This window comes from Typopeltis vanoorti, chromosome 20 (genome assembly GCF_054136105.1).
Source record: "Typopeltis vanoorti isolate ZY-2024b chromosome 20, IOZ_Tvanoo_1.0, whole genome shotgun sequence".
NCBI lineage: Eukaryota > Metazoa > Arthropoda > Arachnida > Uropygi > Thelyphonidae > Typopeltis > Typopeltis vanoorti.
The window spans coordinates 26,315,141-26,336,579 of NC_143568.1; the positions used below are offsets into that span (position 1 = coordinate 26,315,141).

The 21,439-nt window shown below is 34.8% G+C and overlaps 1 protein-coding gene across 1 annotated transcript in view; it reads right to left on the reverse strand.

The window, feature by feature from the left end:
* LOC150095293 (uncharacterized) overlaps positions 1-21,439 on the reverse strand; it is a 590,931-nt gene that overhangs the window by 292,195 nt on the left and 277,297 nt on the right. The window contains exon 17 of the mRNA XM_090410639.1: positions 16,380-16,506. Coding sequence (XP_090266765.1) covers positions 16,380-16,506 — 127 coding nt within the window. The remainder of the gene's footprint in view (positions 1-16,379; positions 16,507-21,439) is intronic.

A 21,439-nucleotide genomic window follows, 5' to 3' on the forward strand; every position in this document is an offset into this window, starting at 1 on the left:
AATTAGTGCAACCATTTCATGTGCCTTCTTTCTTATACTTCTAGCATTTGTATACAAACACAACAGCTCATTTCTGGATCTACAGTTCCACTGATACCACTCACTCGATGTGATCTCTCCATGCTCGACAGTGGCCATTTCCCTATTTGCTTATTCATTTTAGAACCCATTACATTTTCCTTTCTTTTAGGCTTGCAAGGTGATCCGAGTACATTTTAAAATTATGGAGACAACTACCGTGTTTGAATGAACTACCATCATTTTAGAACCCTTTTCAATTCCAACTGTTTCCTCTTGATCCCAGGTCATTCCATTCCTTTCCTGTCTACACATGCTCTCACCTCCTCTTGGAGCATCCACCTTTCTCATGCTGAGTATCCCCTTCCACCCTGAGCCTCTCCATTTCCTTGCTCCTCTTGCACACCCATTTTCTCATTTTCTATACTCCTACCACTCACTTCCCCATTCATAACCACCTCTTCAATCTCTCCTGCTCTTCCACATCACTTCCCACTTGATCTGATTCATTCTCTCTACTCACTTCTCTACCTTTCAGCAGCAGCCTCTCCAAGTGACTCACACCATAGCCACTCAAATGCAGTCCATCGCTCCCATACAGCTCACTTCGTCCCTCAAACTCATTCCACACATTAACAAACTGTACTCCCATCTCCTCACACATTTCAGCCAGCAGTTTATAATTTAGCATTATTTTTGGTAATCTTTCTGGTGACATTTTATTTACATGTTGGATCCATTTGTTTCTGTAATTTTCTATTGTTTATATCCGTGCGACAGCCAGATTAAGAATAGTCCCACTGTAGCCCATGCATGTTGTAAGAGGTGACTAAAATGGGGTATTGCTGGGTCAGCCTGTCTCTGGGGATCATAAATACAAAGGCCTGGACCTCTAGGTTGAGGTTATATTCAGAGAAATATTGAATATATATACAAATATAAGCCTGGTCTTAAGGCTACAGTCAGCAGTTCTGTCATCAAACTTGCTTTGATATGGCTGGTGACCAAATCAGAGGGCCAATTTATTATTTGCAAGTCTCACACAAGTAGAAACTGATGGACAAATTGGAAACGAACCCTGGACTGGTAAAGGAAATGATACTGAAAAACAGAAAGATATAACCAAAATATCAGAGTGTCAACATGGAACATCAGAGTAGTAGCACACAAAGATGATGAACTAGAGAAAATACTAAATTTTCTCTAGAAAAACAGTATGATATGATATAAAAATAGCAGCAATAACAGAAATAAAAAGAAAACAAAAAGGGATTAAAGAGTTGAATCACTACATTTAGTGGCATAAAGAAATCAGAAAGAGCAAAAGCAGGAACAATGATATTTAAAGACTGAAAAAATAATATAATTAGTTACAAATATTGGAATGAAAGAATAATAGAAGCAAGCTTAAAAATACAAAGAGGAAATATAATTTAGTGTATATTTAGTGTCTATGTCCCTGAGGAGAATAAAAAGGAAGAATCAGAAGAATTTTTGAAACAATTCCAACAGATAATTAACAAAACAAATAAAAATGACTATATACTTAGGAGATTTAAATGCAAGAATAGGCAGCAATCCAATTAAAGATTGTATGGGAAATAATGGAGAACTACACCAAAATAAAAATGGAGTATAATTAATAGACTTTGCCCTGTTTAATAACTTGAAAACAGTAAATTCTTTCTTTAGACATAAAGAAATTCACAAATACACCTGGAAAGCAACAGATTACAAATCTGTAATAGTCTACATAATAGGAAATAAAAAAATAGCAAAGCTAATAACAGATGTCAGAGTTTATAGAGGTCTACATTTAGATACAGATCATCATGCAGTAATCAAAAATATGTCAATACCTCCAAAATGGCTGAAGCTGAAACAAACAAAGAACCATTCGAAAACATATTTAAAATAACATTATTACAAGAAGAAGAAATTAAAAAATTGTACCAAACTAAACTAAAAGAGAACTTACAAGAAATAGAGGTAAATGAAAATATTGAAACAGAATGGAAGAACATTTGCAACATAATAAAGAAAGCAGCCAATGACAGCATTGGAAAAGAGGCTTAAGAAATTGGACATATAGAAAATGCTTAAGAAATAAACATACAGAAAAAATAATACAGGAGAAAAATGAAGCCTATAGGAATCTTCAGATACAATCAAAAATAAATTAAACTATAAGAGAAAAAATGCCATCTGGAAAAAGAGAGGTCAGATCTTTACATAGAGAAAAATGAAATAACTATGTAAAAGAGTTCGAAGCAGAGTTATACAGTATGCAGTCAACAACATATAAAATCTTGAAATACTTAAACAAAGAAATTAAAGAACAAATTAGTATAGACGCTATATGTAAAAAGGAATGGAATAAGTTATGAAAACTTATGGAAAGGTGATGATTTTTATACTCCTGATATAACACACAAAAGTGATAAATCAGAAATTATAACATTAGATGAACTGGAAACTCTAAAGAAAATGAAAATATGAATGCACCTAGTAATGATGGAATAAATTTAAAATTATTTAAATGCACTAGAGTATAGAATTACATCAGAGATTATTAAATTTGCTAAACAAAATGTTACAAAAAAGAACAGCTCCAGATGACTGGAAAAAATCAATTATAGCTATTTATAAAAAAGGTGATAAATCAAATTGCTCAAATTACAGAGGAATAAGTTTTCTGGATTCTGGATATAAAATATACACAGCACTCTTGAAAAAAAATAAAATAAAATAAACAATCATATTGAAAAATATTTAGTAGAAGAATAAAATGGATTTTGAAAGGGTCAATCATACATTGATTCAGTCTTCACTTTAAAACAGCTAATTGAAAAACAAAGAGAATTTAACCTAAATATTCATCTATTATTTATAGACTATGAAAAAGCCTTTGATATTAATTAAAATAGAATTACCTCCACAATTAATAAAAGCAGTGGATAATATTTAAGAAAATAACATCATAACAGTGAAAACCAAAGACACACCTACAGATGGATAAAAATAAATAGAGGAGTACAACAGGGATGCAGCTTATCTCCAATTCTTTTTAATATATATATAAACGAAATTCTAAAAGAATGGCAGCGTATCAATAACAGGAATACAACTAGAAACAAATTACTGTCTAAATACATTATTACATGCAGATGACCAAATTTTAATCGCTAACCCAGAAGATGAATTAAAGTTGGCTCTCTACAATCTTGACAGGATTGTTGCCAAATATGACATGAAAATATCTTCGAAAAAAGCAAAAGTTATGGCATTTAAAGGAAGGGAAAACCAATAAGAAGTAAAATAGTTCTAAACAACAAACCAATTGAATAAGTTAATATAATTTTAATTATCTTGGTTGTAATATAAGTTACATTGAAGAAACTGATTGAAAACATAAAATCAGGAAATTCACCAAGACTACAGTCATGATTAATAATATTTTCAAGCCAAATTTGGTAGAAAGAAATACTAAACTAAGAATAGTCAACATTTTAGCAAAACCTGTAATATCATATGGAAGCAAAACATAATTAGCAAACATAATACTGGCTTCAGAGTCTTAATTGCCTCAGTCATAACTTCAAACAGCCCCAACAGCTGTCTTCTTACTGATTGAATCGCTTACTGTCTCATGAATTGTTTCTCTTTGCTCTGTCATAAATACTATATCATCAATCATTATAGAAATTACGGGATGAGTCAAGAGTGGAAGAGGACAGAGAGGTGTACAGAGAGAGAGAAAGCAAGAAGCCAAGAGAGTTATGGTGTAAGCAAAGCCATGGCATATCAAGATCTATATGATCAATTAGAAACAAAGGAAGGACAGAAAAAAATTTACCAACTAGCAAAATGTAGAAATAAAGTAGCAAAGAACATCTTACATGTGAGGCAGATCAAAGATGCTGAAGGAAGACTATTATGGAGGGATGTGGACATAACAAACAGATGGAGAATATACTTTGAGGGACTTTTGAATGAGAAAAATGCAAGGACTCACAAAGAAGATGGGCAGCCTTCTGAGGGGATGATGCAGAACATCAGTAGAGTGGAAGTGAAGGAGCCCATGAAGAAGATGAAGAATGGAAAATCAGTGAGCCCAGACAGGATTCCAGTGGAGGCATGGAAGGCACTGGAGGAATAGGGAATTGACCTGCTGTGGGACCTGTTCATGGAAGTTTGCCAACAGGAAAAGGAAAATATACCCAAGGAATGGAGGAAAAGTACTCTTGTCCCCATCTACAAGGATAAAACGGATGCACAAGACTGTAAGAATTACAGAGGAATAAAGTTGATGTCCCATACGATGAAAATCCTAGAAAGGGTTCTTGATGGAAGATTGAGGAAGGAGGTAGAGATTGCAAAAGAACAATCGGGCTTCATGCCTGGTAGATCAACGATAGATGCTATCTTTGGGTTAAGGCAGATGATGGAAAAGTTTAGAGAAATAATCAGAGGTACATCTGGTGTTTATTGATTTGGAGAAAGCATACAATAGAGTGCCAAGGCAAGAAGTCTGGAGGTGTCTGAGGAAGACGAAGGTACCAGAGAAATATATCAGGTTGGTGCAGGAGATGTACAGAAATGTGAAGACAAGAGTTCAGACCTGTCTGGGACAGACAGAAAGTTTTCAAGTAACAGTTGGCTTGCATCAAGGGTTAGCATTAAGTTCGTTTCTGTTTAATATTGTGATGGAGGAGGTGAGAAAAGATGCACATCTTGGACTATGTTGTATGCAAATGGCATCTTGCTGTGTGCTGATTCAAGAGAAGAAGTGGCAGCTAAACTGGAAAGATGGAGGAAAGTACTTGAAGAGAGAAGTAAGAGACTGAGCAGAAGTAAAACAGAGTATATGTGTTGCAAAGTAGATGGCAGCCAGGAGTCAGATCTGGAGCTGGAAGGAAATGTCATCAGGAAGGTGAGGGACATTAGATACTTAGGTTCAACAGTGGAAGAAGATGGAGGGGCTGAGAAGGAAGTGGGATGCAGGATACAAGTGGGTTGGAGTAACTGGAGAGAGATGGCTGGAGTGCTATGTGATAAGAGGGTGCCGATCAATCTGAAAGGCAAAATCTATAGGACAGTAGTGAGGTTAGCTATGACATATGCTATGGAAACTGTGGCCCTGAGGAAAAATAACATCAGCAGGATGGAGGTAGCAGAGATGAGAATGCTTACGTGGATGTGAGAAATGACTATGTGAGGGGAACAGTGAAAGTTACGAGCTTAGGAGAAAAGATACAGGAGGCAAGGTTGAAATGGTTTGGTCATGTGATGAGGAGGGTGGACGAATATGTGGGAAGAAAGGTCATACAGATAGATGTGCAAGGAAGGAGGAAGCCTGGGCAGCCAAAGAAGAGATGGAGGGAGCTGGTAGAAGAGGACTTGAGGATGAAGAACTTGGATGTGGTGACAGCCCAAGACAAGAGGATGTGGAGGAGACTCATCATTAACAGCAATTCCACTTAAGTGGAAAAAGCTGCAAAAGAAGAAGATTATAGAAATTATGGACTTTACAACTGTGTTATAAATAACTATTTTAATTTCCCGACATTTCGACCTTCATATTAAGGTCATCTTCTGGAGTATATACAAATATACAAGGACAAGCTGAGTTACATTTCACACAGTAAGCTAAAGAAACAATGATTTGATCACCGGTTATTCTACTGGCATGACCTCTAGTGAAAAAAAAATACAGATGAAATTAAAAATTAATTAATTATTTAGAAACTACATCAAAGCTAAATTCTATTTAAGATACCATGATAGAAACATTCTTTCTTATAGATAGTTTTCTTACAGTAACAATGATGTCCTATTTTCACCATTACAATTGTTATATTAGATGTTATATTATGCTTGGGATTTTTAGATTCATTAAATTTGAGTTCACACCATGTTTTGGTGTGATGTAAGCTGCTTTTCCAATCAATTGTATGTACAGTGTTGTAAAAAACACTGCTGATCACTGTGCAACACTAAAAGAAAGGACTATATTATCAAATTTGTACTTACTTTATCCTGTCCAACAGTCCTAGTAATGTCTTGCACCTAATCCATTTAAATGTAATCAATTGCCAAAAGGCCAAATTCACAAAATGCATTCATAAACTGCACACTTTTGCTTCACTGAGCTCAGTCATCATGCCATTCCTTTATTTTAGCATTTCAATGTTCAGAAAACAGTTAATGCACTCCTTAAAAAAGTGGGTGACATACTAATGCTTCTGTACTTATGTTGATGTTTAGCACAGTAAACATACAGCTAAAGCTATTAATTAATTAACTAAATTTATTTTGTTACTTATTAGATATATATTAGCAATTATTAACAAACTGAAAGAAATGCTAATATCTGTCTAGAAGAACACAGAAATGACTGCCATCATCTGCACTGCAGATGTTCTAGGGTTGCAGACCATGCCATGGATACAGACCACCAGATCCAGTAGGAGGGGTGAAGGAATTCCCGCTTATACAGAAGCAGATTTAAATCAGAGAGACTGTTTCTAGAACCTACCACAGCACTACAAAATACTTTGAATTTAAACAAATCTTGCTATAACACACTGCTAGGAATTATTATTATTATTAACACTGGAGATCCATGGAGTCAGAGACTGATCATGGGAGGTACACACTATCACACAATACTCATCCAACCATGCCTTAAAATGATTTAATGGATCTACATTCATAATCAGGCAGTACATTACACTCACCAATCACTCTCCATGCAAAGAACCTGTTCCTCACTCCTCTGCTCCCACCCTCCTTATACACTTTCCAGTGACAATCTCTTGTTTTATCTCCCTTTCCCATTCTATGAAAAATCTCGTCCATATCAACCATACCCCTGACTAGCTTATATGTCTCAATCATATCCCCCCCCTTTCTCCTCCTGTTCATGAGACTTTGCAATTCATGTTCTCTCGATCTGTCATCATACTCCACATTCCAAACACCACTGACCATTTGTGAATATTCTCTGCACCCTTTTTAATAGCATATCCTCATCACCATGAAAACCAGGTGACCAAATCTGCGCACAATAATCCATATGAGGCCTGATCAAGGTCTTATACAATGGCATCATAATCTCTTTATTTCTGACTGTCAGAGTTCTTTCCATCACTGCCATTATCTAATGTGATGTCTTCACAACTTGTGCAATGTGGCCCCTGAATTTCAGGTCCTTGTCCTCCACCACCACTCCCAGATCTCCTCTACCTCCTTTAAAGTTTCCCCATCAAGAGTATATATTGCATCCCATCATTGCTTACCAAATTTCAAAACCTTACACTTTGTAACATTGAACTGATTGTTACACTTACCTGCTCATTCACACAATCTATCCAAGTCTTCCTATAAGCCCATAACATCTGCTTGACTCTGTATTGCTCTCCCCAATTTTGCATCATCTGCAAAAAGCTGCATATCACCAATTAAACCCATCCTAATGTCATTAATATACAAATTGAACAACAATGGTCTCAAAACTGACCCCTGCAGCAAACGACTAGTGATCTTCCTCTTTTGATATATTGCACCACCATATACAACTTTCCGATACCTATCTGACAGACAATCTTTAAAGGCACCTGTGAGACAAAGAAAAGTACACACAGGGGTCGGTGGTTTAACAATTAAAGCTGTGCCACATGCTAGAAATTAGTATTAATAAATAATATTATTAAAAATATTATTAGACAACTATTTTTGATGGTTAAATAAGATAAGAATCTCCTAAACTTTTGGGAAAGAGAGACAATTGTTCCAATTCAGATTTAGCCAATGTAAAAGGGATTCATAACTTTCTTTGAAAAGGCGTCATATTTAAACCTGCATCTATGGAGAAGACGAGCTTTATCCCACTGGATATTGTGTTTAGTGTCAATACTATGTTGTGCCATACCAGACTTTTGAGGTTTCAGGTATTCAATATAATATTGATGTTCTTTAATTCTTTTTTCTACAGAATGGCCTGTTTGTCCAAAGTATGTTTGATTATATTCACACAGTATCTGGTAAATGCCAGCTAATGATAGAGGTGCCAGTTTGTCTTTTGTAGATGGAAACACTCGAGAAATTTTGTTGGTCAGAAAATATGTGGGAATGAGATGATACTTGTTCAAAATTCCACCAATTGGTTCCGAGATGGCAGAAATATATTAGGGATTGTAACTCTGTGGTCTGGTGAAGAATCCTGAGGTATTGGAACATAGGAGTCCATTATCTGCTAGATTTGATTATGGTTATAACCATTAAATTCCATTAACGTTTTGAGTAAGAAGTTCTTGTTGTAAGCTTGAGGGAGAGGAGCACACCTTATGTGCTCTATTAATTAAGGATTTAATAACACCAATTTTTTGAGAGGCATGATGAGCAGACTTTTGATGGATGTGTCTGCCAGTAAAGGTAGATTTTCGATAAACAGTGGTTGATAAATTACTGAGGTTGTGCATGTAAGGAGGATGTCCAAGAATGGTAAACTACCAGCCTTTTCTTTTTCCATGGTGAACTGAATGCATGGGTGAAAGCTATTGATCTGTTGTAGGAAAGTGGTCAGTTCATTTTCCAAATGAGGCCAAATAGCAAAGACATCATCAACATAATGAAACCAATGAGAGGGTTGGGGATGAATGGATGAGAACAAGGTATCTTCTAGATGGTTCAAAAAATAGTTTGCCAAAGGTGGAGACAGAGGGCTACCCATGGCAGTATACCTTCAACTTGCCTACAGATCTTGTTTTTCCAGCAGAAATATCCTGATGTTCAATTTCTCAAATTCATCAAACAAAATTTCTCATCTGTTGCCATCTACAAAAGACAAACTGGCACCTCTATCATTGGCTGGCATTTACCAAATACCATGTGTATGTAATCTAACATACATTGGACAAACAGGCTGTTCTGTAGAAAAAAGAATTAAAGAACATCAATATTATATCGAATACATGAAACCTCAAAAGTCTGGTATGGCACAACATAGTATTGACACTAAACACAATATCCAGTGTGATAAAGTTCGTCTTCTCCATAGATGCAGGTTTAAATATGAACGTCTTTTCAAATAAAGTTGTGAAGCCCTTTTACATTGGCCAAATCTGAATCGGGAGAGAGAGATTGTCTCTCTTTCTCCCAAACATTTGGGACATTCTTATGTTATGTAACCATCAAAAATAATTGTTTAATAATATTTTTAATAACATTATTTATTAATACTAATTTCTAGCATGTGGCAACAGTTTTTAATTGGTAAACCACCGACTACTGTATGTATTTTGTAATCCCGTTCCTTTGACCGCTTGTTTCCACACACTAATGATGTACTGTTATTTTCAGTATGAAATATCTGTACTTTCATTTCATTAAAGTTAATTACTGTGGTTTCATGTAATTTATTATTTATCTGACAGACAGTCACTGATCCAATTCAGAAGTCTGTTATTCAATCCCATCTGTTTCAATTTATTTAACAGCTTGTTGTGTGGCAGTTTATCAAAAGCTTTAGCAAAATCTATGTATGCCACTGTATATGCATCTCCCTTGTAAGACATTTGCTACCTTGTTATAGTACATAACTAAGTTAGTAACATGATCTTCCTTTAACAAACCAATGCTGATAACCACAGACAATACTGCTGTTATCAACCCATTTCTATATCTTACTTCTCACCAACCTCTCTCTTGTAACTTCATCACAATCCCAGATATACAGATTAGTCTATAACTTGTAGCATTATCACCGCCTTTATGCAGTGGAATAATTTTACCTTCTTTCCACTGTCTTGGAGAGAAGGTAGGCTGTTGTAATACTCTTATTAAACAGGCATGCCAATCTAGCCTTTCTTTGGATAATGTTTTTAAGCAGTGTACTTTCCATCCCAACTCTTCTTAAAACTTCTTGATTTGAGATTCTCTCTGTGTATAGCTAAACTTGTCCATCCTTCTATAACACCACATTTCCAATGCATTAATTCTTTCCATATCTCCCTTTCTGAGTGTCCATGACTCACTTCGATAACTTGCAATACTCCAAACTGTTGCTTTAAATATTTCAATTCTCACACCTATTTTAATATTCTTATTTATTAAAATTCTCTTCATTTCCATAAATGCCGATTTAGCTTCACCCAGTGGCGTAGCTAGAGCTGTTGCTGCCCGAGGTGGTCCATGAGTTTGCTGCCCCTCTCAATACACACCAAAAATATTACAAAAGTCAAAATAATGTATAAGTAAATAATTAAAACACTACGTTTATTTTTTAAGTAAAACTTTAATTTCAACACTCTAAAATGTCATTTTTCTTGCTTTTCTGTTAGCAAAATCGTCGATGACATTGGCGAAGTCTATTTCATAGTAATGTAGGTAATTCTTAATCAATTTTATTTAGTAAAAACTCCTCTCACAATTAGCAACACTTACAGCAATTGTGAGGAAAATTCTGTATTTCAGAATTAACTGCAAAAGTTCAAAGTGCTGCCCGGGGTGGACTGCCCCCTCTGCACTCCCCCCTAGCTACGCCACTGGCTTTACCTATTCTATTTCTAATGTCCTACTCTGAAGTTCCTTTCTCTGAGATACAACAACCTAAATATTGAAATCTTTCTACTTCTAAAATTTTTCCTCTGCATCTTCTTTGCATTATCTCCTATTTTTCTGCCCATTGTCATTATCTTGGTCTTCTTTGTGTTAATCCTTAGACCGTACTCTTTACAGGAGTTTTCAATTCTTTGAACAATTTGTTGTAATCCATTTTTGCTTTTTGCCATCACCACTACATCATCCACATACCTTAAGTTATTGATGATTCTTCCATTTATTTTTATTCCTTTTTCTACATCCTCAAGTGCCTCTCTAAGCATCTGTTCATTATAAAGGTTAAATAATAATGGTGATAACTTATATCCTTGTCTAACTGCTCTCTCCATTGGGAATTCACCTGTTTTTTCTCCTTTTACACATACTGACGCTGTTTGTGTCCAATATATTCTCTTTAAGATTTCCAAATCATACGAGTCAATATCAATATTTTCTAGAATATCAAAAAGCCTTTTATGTTTCATTGTATCAAATGCCTTTTCAAAATCTAGAAACCCCAAAAACACCTTTCCACCATTGTTTAGTGTTTTCTCTCCAATAATTCTTAAACAAGTGATTACATCAAGTCCAGTATAAAACTATGTCTCATAATCATCCTAATACAAAAAAAAAAAAAAAAAAAAAAATCATCAAGAGGCGATAATTACAGAACATTAGCTTAATGAGCAATACCATCAAATTATTTCTCAGAATAATCTTAGATATATGTTGAAAGCAGATAAATAAAATAACAGATGAAGAACAATGTGGATTCAGAAATGGAAAAGCAGAACTAAAATGCTGAATGATAAATAAAAGATCAATTCCTGTACCTGAAAATCCTGAGTTTCCAGAGGGAACACTTTGCCATTCACATATGAGACTAGAATCAATAATCTGCAAACAAAAATAAACAACATGCTTCTCTGAAAAGATATAAAAAGAGCAGTATGAAAGGGATGTCTTTTATCACCATTGTTGTTTGAGATTTTTTTCAGAATGGGTTGTGTAAGAAATCAAAACACAAAGCAGCATCTAAATTTCTGGAAGAAATATAAATAATCCAAGATATGTAGATGAGACAATACCAGCCACAGAAAAAAAAGATAACCTGAAAAGTACAGTTAATAAACTAGCAAAGAGCTGTGATAAATCTAGACTAAAAATAAACATGCAGAATACAAAAATAATGACAACAGATAAAATGATGAATAAAAACCTAAACATAACCCTAAAAGCATATCCCACATTATAAGTGGACATCATAAGTCTAACCACTTATGATGGAAAATGTGAACAAGAAATAAAAACAAGAATATGAACAGCCAAAATAGCATTTCTTAACATGAAACAAATATTAAAAGAAAAGTCACTACACACACACACACACACACTGATGATATGCTATGTATATCTGAGATTAATGTACACCTCAAAAACGTGAACTATCATCATCATCATCATGTTTTCTGATATGTACACTCAAAGGGACTACAGACTAATATGACAATATTGCATCATTAAGTTTATCATATCTAACATTTTGTGCATCTAAGGTACCTCTGACTGAATCAATCCACCTAGATCTTGGTCATCTGCTGTATTTTTCATCTGCCATCTTGGCATCAAACATCTGTTTTGAGAACCTTTTTTTCACTCATTCTGTTTAGGTGCCCATCGGTGAAGATCATCGCTGCTCATACATTCCTGAATGCTAACAATGCCAACTTCTTTCCTAATATCTTCATTTTTAATATGATTCTGCCATTGATGTCTCCTGTTCATGTCCTTAATCTTTCTAAAAACTCTTGTATCTATGGTGTGTAATCTTTGATCAAGTGCCTTATTTCTAACCCAACTCTCAGATTCATTTAAAAATGGTTTGAACACTTTCTTTTATACTACTAATTTAATATTTTGGCTAATTTCTCACCTATTCCATAAAAATTTATTGACTGGCACCTTACCATATCCATTTTGCTTTGCTGAAGTTTCCTATGTGTCTGCCTATTTTCTGCCTAGTTTTGGTCTTTTTATTGCTAATTTTCAGATTTGTTACAGCTGTTATTCGATTTAGTTAGAGAATCCAGGAGATTTCCACTGAATGTATTTAGGAGTACAACATCATCTGCATCAATAAAGCAAATGCTAAGTTTGATATCTCCAATTCAAATATCAGATTTAATGCCACTTTCTTTCATAACGCAATCCATATAAATGATAAATATGAATGGAAATAGTGTACACCCTTGTTTTACATCTGATTTTACATCAAACTACCTTCTTGTATTTCCTGCAATTCTAATTGCTGACTTACTTAAATATTGACTATATATTTCACTGTGTAAACTTCTGTGTGGATAGGACATTTTTAATTTAAAATCATCCCTTGTTTTTTGTGATTTGTAAAATAATGTTGGTTTTATTTAATCTTATAATTTTCATCATTTTGGCTGATTCTTTTAACGCACTTGAGTAAAAATGGTAATCTATGTAGAGCATTTTAGTTTCTTGCCATTCTGCTTGATGTTTTTGTTTCTGTTGTATGTGCTACTAGCCCTGATTTGCACTTTCTTTCATTCTCAACGTCCTTGAAATGTTTGATCAGAATATCTCTTCAGATCTGCCTGTCAGTCTTATGTAGTGTAGACCACAAGTTCAACTGATCTTGTTGACACACAGCTTTTTAAGTTCCAGATGTGGAAGTTTAAGGTGATTAGAGATTTTGATGATTAGGTAGAAGGTGGCCTTCAAGTTTTGTTGGCAAAACAATCTTGCTATTTTATCTGTGACTAATTGTATATATGGTAGAATCACTGCTCATTTATAGTCTGGGTTCGTTTGTTCTTCTTCTTCTTATTATAATTATCTGACCTCCATGGATTCAAAGGACTCATCATGGGAGGTCTATACTCTCTCTCTCATGCCAAAAGATGATCGAAATGTTCACAGTTTCCACACTCAGAACACATTCAGGAAATGCATTCCACTCACCAGTCACTCCCACACAAAGAACCTTCTGCTCACATCCTCCTTATACTACTTCCACAGATAGAGTCTCTAGATCTACTCTTGCTGCCTTCTGTCTATGAAATATCTTTTCTACATTAATCATAACAACTACTCACAAACGTATATGCCTCAATCATATCCCCTCTTCTTCTATTCACAAGACTCTGTAAGTTGCATTCCCTCAATCTCTTCTCATATCTGACATTCCATAGACCTGATACTAACTTAGTAAATCATCTCTGGATTTTCTCCAATAAAGCCTAATCCCCCTGAAAACCAGGCAACCAAATCTGTGCATAGTAGTCTATATGTAGCCTGATCAAAGCCTTATACCAGGGATCCATAACCTCTTTGCCTTTGCATGTCAATGTCCTCCTCATTATTGCCATAATCCGTTGGAATGTACTTACAGTTTTAGTAATGTGACCACTAAACTTCAAGCCTCTGTCCACCATCACTCCCAGATCTCTCATCTCCTTCAAAATTTTTCCACTAATTGCATCCCAACCTTGCCTGCCAAATTTCAAGACTCTGCAACATTAAACTCATAGCTCCAATCATTTGCCCACTTACAGTCTATTCAGATCCTCCAGCAAGGATACAATGTCTACTCTACTCTACTCTACTCTTCATAGCCCTTCCGAACTTTGCATCATCAGCAAACAGCTGCACATTGCCAGTTAAGCCAGTCCCCAATGTTATTAACATACAAGCTAAACAATAGTGGTCCCAAACTAGATCCCTGTGGCACTCACTAGTGACCTTCCTCTTTTGGAACCATGCCTGCATATACAACCTGCTGATACCTGTCCAACAGCTAATCAGGTATCCAACTTACTAGTCTGTTATCTAATCCCATCTGTTTTAGTTTAGCCACCAGTTTGTCATGTGGCAGTCTATCTAAGGCCTTTGAAATGATTGTTTTGAAGGCTGAAATAGAATTTTTTTACTAATGTCTGCTGTAGTTATTTTTTGGAAGGATTGACATAAGATATTATAGCTCTTGGTTTCTTTTATCTATATTGGTGGAAATTCTGTAAGTCATTTATAAATAGCCTACAGATAAAAGATTTATAGAATAGACTATGTATTGCTCTGTATAATGTTCCATTTACTCCATACAATTGCTATGTTTTGAAAAGCTTTATTCTGGACACCTTGCCACATGCCTTTTCAGACCTACAAAACTTAAGTTCATATCCTTGTTATATTCCAAAGATTTCTCAACTATTTCTCATAAAGTGAAAATCTGATTCTGACACCCTCCATTTGGCTTGAACTCACCTTGTTCTTCTCCAAGTTTCTCTTCCACAATTTTTCTCACTCTTCTCAAGTATGCTTGCATAATTACCTTGAACACTTAATACAGAAATTCCCTTGTAATTCTTATAGATTTATTCCTCATTTTATAGATGGGATCTATGAGAGATCTATGCCAATCATCTGGAATTGACCTTCTAACTAGGCCCTCTGAATTATGTAAAGCAGCCACTGCAAAACCTTTACACCTCTGTAGTTGACTACTTAGTTTTTCAAATATCATTTACTCTGGAGAGTTGACTTTCTACATTTCAGGCTTTTGATCGCTTTTTCTACCTCAGATACTGATATGTACTCTTGTTTACATTCCTCTTGAATATTTTCTACTACTGTTCTGTCACTGCATGTTTCATTAATTACTCCACAACATCTGGAATGTCCCAATCTTCTGTTGTTGTTGTTGTTTTTTTTTTCCACCTTTATTATTTCTAATTCCATTTCTAAAATTTTTCAATAGCTTCCTGAACATTTTGCTGCCATCACGACCATGAATTATTGAAAAAGAAATGGAAAAAGACTGATGGCTATGGCTCTGGAGATTTGGTTTTAGAAAAATGCTGCAAATTACTAGATAGAAAAGGCTACTAACAAAGAAGTACTTCAAAGTGGACAAGCACAAAAAAAAAAAAAAAAAAAAAAAATTACTGGATGAGATCAGAAAGAAGAAATGAAATTTTTAGGACATTTGATAAGAGATGAAGAATGACCAATATGAATATCACACGAAAACTACAGAGAAGAGAAAGAGAAAAATCAAGACATCATTATATACAGGATATAAAATATTGGGTAGGCAAAAGTACCATCAAGATCTCTAGAGATGTACAAAACAGGAATAAATGGTTATTGTTGGATGGTTGGTTGTTTTGGATTTATGGCTGAAAGAAATTAAGGCTATAGGGCCATTGTGTTATGTCTTTTAATTGCATGAGTTCGGGCCAGTTTGTCTGTTTTGCTGGATGAAAAATCCAAGTTTCTGGACTGTTAACTCACCTTTAGTTAAAAAGATCATATAAAGATTCTTCATGTCCTAGATGGGATTCAAGCCCAGGTCTTTCCAAAAGGGCAGCGTCGATACTGACTGATTTACATAGGCTCATTGAAGTAAATAAAGAATCATGACTACCACCAACACAGGATCAAGGATGGCACCTGAATGAATGAATGTCATTTAACAAAAATCCATTCATTCTAAAGATACAATTATTTAATTCACTCCAAACTATATAAGAATATTTTAATCAAAATCTTTACTGAATAAATCATTAATAAATTTAAGAATATTTCTATAAACAAGTATTAGAGTACGAGTAAGTGATCTAAGTTTAATGCAAAACTACTGAAAATTTTTTTTAAAAGAATGAATTACCACTATCTTTATTTTAATAATTAAGGTTACTGACAATATTTCATAATAAAATCATTACCTCCGCCATTTGTATATGCCACATTTGGAAATCGCCATACATTTCCTAATCCTACTGACATTGAAATACATGAAAGGAGAAATTCAATACTGTTGCCCCACTGACCACGTTCTGATTTCTTATCTTCCTAAAAGACAAAAAAAAAAAGTATAAAAAAAACTATATTTATAACAAAGTGAAGACAAATAACAGTATAATATCTTCACAAATAGCTTATAAAGCAAAATAACCACTAATAACTACTGAGAGATTTATGGAAAAATATCCAGTATGTTGATCATAAAACTGAAGAGATTAATCTTCATATGTCAAGGACTAATGGAACATAAAAAAATAAAAAAAACTGGAGATATTTAGAGTATTACAAAATCACACTGTGAATACAGTCAAATTATTAAATGGAATATAAGTGCTTGGGTGTTATTTATTAGGAAAGTGCAAGAGAATTAGCACCGTCCCCAATCTCACTATTTAATTTGTAGTCTCAGCACTGAAAAGGTCCCAAGACAATGGAAAGAGGGACAGAGAGTTCTATTATATAGCATAGGTTCTAAGACAAATGCAGCAAATTATAGACTAATGAGTATCTCAGGAGTGTTGGTGAATTTATTTCCCAACAAAAGATAGGTACTGTGTGAAGAATGGTTGTGGTGTGTATACCTGCCATGAGTGTTTGACTCCATGGAGATGTCCAAGAAAACAACAATATATAAAAAGATGGGAGAGAAAATGGGAGGGGGGGGGTAAATCCCCCAGGGGTTTTGCAACACTATTGTTAGCAAATGTGTGGAAGTGTTGATTAATTCTGACAGTATAGATGAGAACACAGACTGATAAGAAAATAACTATTTATTAACTCATTACTGACATTTTCCTGGTGTTCTACCCAGCATCTTCAGAACACAAAAACAGTTTTTCACAGAAACAACAAGAATCCATTATAATAATGGGACTAGTTTGAACAATTGTAACGTACAACATAAAGACTAAAGTCCTAATTAGTCACCATTTATGTTGAAAAAAAAAAAAAAAAACGAGAGAGAAAGCAAGTATTAATTAGGTCTTAAGATGGTCTCCCAAATCTTTGGCAAATTTATAAAGCCATACTTGTTGAGGTTTGGAATATGTTTCAAGGCTTCTGTTGATTCCAAGAACAATCTCTCTGACTTATAACAACTTCTGTGCAGCACTTTTGTTTTTTTCCAATTGATCCTGTGTGCAGGGATATCCAAGGCACGGTCTGCTAGATCCAACTTGCCACAGCGATAGTGATGGATGTATTTTTATGTTCACTGAGGCAGATGCCCATAGTTCTTCCTGTCTGTCTGTCCATTGTAAGCTCAGTCACATGAACAGAGCACTTTATAAACTCCTGGATGTGATAAAGATGAGCTTGATATCCTTGATATTAGATATCTAGAGTGCTTAAAAAAACATCAGCTATGAACCGTATTTAAACTGTATGTCAAATTGGCAACTCTCATCCATTCACCCAAGAATCCTGTCTTTATCACATCCAGGAGTTTATGAAGTGCCCTGTTTGTGTGATCGAGCTTACTATGGAGAGACAGGAAGAACTGTGGACATCCACTTCTGTGAACATAAAAAATATATCAAACACTATCACGATGGCAAGTCGGGTCTAACAGACCCTGCATCCCTGCACACAGGATCAACTGGAAAAAAACCAAAGTGCTGCACAGAAGTCATTATAAGTCAGAGAGATTGTTCTTGGGATCAATAGAAGCCTTGAAACATACTTCAGATTTCAATAAGTGTAAATTTGCCAAAGATTTGGGAGACAGTCATCTTAAGACCTAATTAATACCTGCTTTCTCTCTCTTTATTATTATTCTTTTTTTCAACACAGATGCCACCTAATTAAGACCTTAGTCTTTGTGTTGTACATTACAATTGTTCAAACTAGTTCCATTCTTATACCGGATTGCTGTTTCGCATACTGTGACAAACTGTTTTAGTACTCTGAAGATGCTAGATAGAATACTAGCGAAATATCAGCAATAAGTAAATAAATAGTTATTTTCTTACTGGTCTATGTTCTCATCAATACCATTAAAATTAATCGACAAGTACTGTTAGCAAGATGTGACTAGTAGACAGAGACGCATCATTAACTGTTATTCACACAATACTTATCATACTTCTTCAACATATTCACTGACAAAACACTCACAATTACTTCTGGTAACCCATTACCACCCTCCAAGCAAATTCTAGTCACTAGGCTCTGGATCCTCTCCACCATTTACTCATTCCCAATCTGCATACATTATCCCAGAAAGGGGAATAATAAACTTCCCTATTATTGCTTGTCTGTGTTTTTCAACAACCATGTAATTTGATGTGCTGTTTTGGCCACATTTGCAATATGTCCTCTATGCATCAACTTCCTGTCCACAATCATCCCGCAATCACTGGTTTCATCACTTTTCTATAGTCAACTCAATCAATGTAGTATATGGCATGAAATCTCTTAACTGCAAAGTGAATGACCTTACACTTGTAACCATTAACCTTTATCCATATCACTAATCTATTTAAGTCATCCTGCAAGATCCTTATATCATTATTGACTACTGCTCTTCTTAGCTTTGCAACATCAGCAAGCAACTGAATAATTCCCCTTAAATCATTTCTATATTGCTGATCTGCAAATTAAACAGCAGCCCAAACTAATCCTCTGGTACACCACTAGTAATCTGGCTTCTCCTGGATTCTGTTCTCCCATATATATATATATATATATATGAATATATTCTTTAATATCTATCCATCAGCCATCCTCTTATCCAAATCACTACCCTTATATCCATATCCATTCACTCCAATTTATGCAACACAGTTCCACGTGATATTGCAAAGTCAAGCAGTATCACTGTAAAGTCATTTCCTTAACCAAATTCCACTGTTAGTTAATTATAAAATGTGAGCAAATTACTAAGGCAAGAACTAACCTTCACAAAACCATGTTGCCCCCTATTCCTGTCCACCCAGTCCTGAACTCTGTCTTTTACAAACTCTACAATACCTTAACCACCACTTCTGCATACTAATTTTTTTTTAGCCTCCTTTATGCAGTGGAACTATTTTGTCCTCTCTCCACTCATCAGGCACTTTCTTGGTCAGAAGAACTATTACCGTATTTTTCCGGTATTAGTTCTTAATTTTCCGGCTGATATTTCTTAATTCGAACCCAAAATTAAGAAATCAATATTTTAAAGATAAAAGAGAACACATTTGATATTTTTTTTAAATATTCAAAGTATATTTAGTAATTAGGTAATATTTTTAAGATACATAATAACATGCATTTTTAGGGATGCATTTTCTGGGCTAACTTGGTTCGTGTTCTCATGGCCAATCCTTCTCTCCTCACGAAGTTGAGGCACCATTTTGCCTTTCCTGTGAAATCAACAATGTTCATTTCTCTTGCAAACCTTTTGTCTCATATTGAATAAGTTTGGTTGATCCCACTATGGCACTGCTCCATAATCCAAGTCTTAAGCCTCTGCCTCGAGTTTGGCCATTTTGCTATTTTTCCTCTTAAGGCCCTCTTCTTTTTTGACATTTTGAGTAGTTGTTCTTCCTGTTTTCTCCACTGCCTAATTATACACTCAGTGGAAGGAGGTCCTAACAGTCTCTCTGAAGCTTTATTTCCATGTTCTTTTGCATAATTGATGACTTTTAACTTGAATTTTGAAGAATATGACAATTGTTTTTTATTTTTGGGCATTTTTATGGGCTAGTGCTCAAAATATTGTTAATGCATTAACTTATCCCCATCAACAAGTTGCAGACGTATGAATGCTTTCAGAGTTCTGATTGGTTTATTCAGAATCGGCCATTAATGACATCAATCAACAGAGTTAGCAAAGGCTAGTGATTTGTGGAAGCCTTTTCGCAGAGACAAGGTACCAGCAGTTTCACCACGGCAGCCATGGGTCTCTAACCAGTTACCCCCTCCCCCATATAGGACGATCCCCAATTTTTGGTCTAAAAATTTTAGAAAAAAGTATTGTCTTATACACGGAAAAATACGGTAATCACTTGCACATTCCTATAATACATGAATACATGAGCTGATATCACAAGTAATCTCGTGGCTGTTTTTCTCATTAAGGTTCTGCTCACACTAATCTGCATTCCTCCTAAAAGAACAATATTTACATTAATGGGTATTCATCATGTACTTCAATAATCATTTATTTAGTCAAAATGACTAAGAAACAACAAATTCTGGTGGAAGTAGAGAATTTTCTTATTATCTGAATCAATTTAAATAACATAAGTAAAATTTTGATAATTAAACATAGACAAAATCAAAATAACTACATGTAATTATTGTATGTAATTTACATGAAAAATACACACAAATTTTTTTGTTTCCTTGAATTTTCAAGATATTATTAAAATAATAGTGTTAGTGAATAAATCATCACATCTAAGAACACAGTCAATAAAAGTAAATATGTGTACTATGAAAGAAAGTTTGATCTAATTTAAAAAATAAAAAAAAAATCTGACTAAATAAAATTTGATGAAAATTTCAGTTTCATCTTTTGTTTTGCAAATTGAAACTAAAAACTTTTAAAACACTTCTTCTTCCTCTGTGGATTTATCCTGCTTCCAATGTAGGGTACATGCGTTACATAGATATCACTTCTTTGTTAGTACAACCCCCAGCCGGCCTGTTGTCGAGCCTGCCACTGCAGGGGGGGGGGGTAGTTTTGACTGTAGCACTGTGTGTGTTCATGGGGTTGGTTTGCCTATTCTGAGGGATGAAAAACCCAAATTTCTGAGAGGAAAAAACTCTCTACCTCTATGAGACTAGTTAACTCTCCTTTAGTCGAAAGAGACCAGATGAAGATTCCTCATGTCATTGATGGGAATCAAACCCAGGTGTTTTTGACCAAAGAGCTTCTTCTATACCAACTGAGCTACGGAGGCTCTCTTGTAAAACACATCTAATAATAATAATTAGGTGCATTTAGGAAAATGGCTAGTTGCTTACTATACCTGTTTTTACATGTACCTGAATA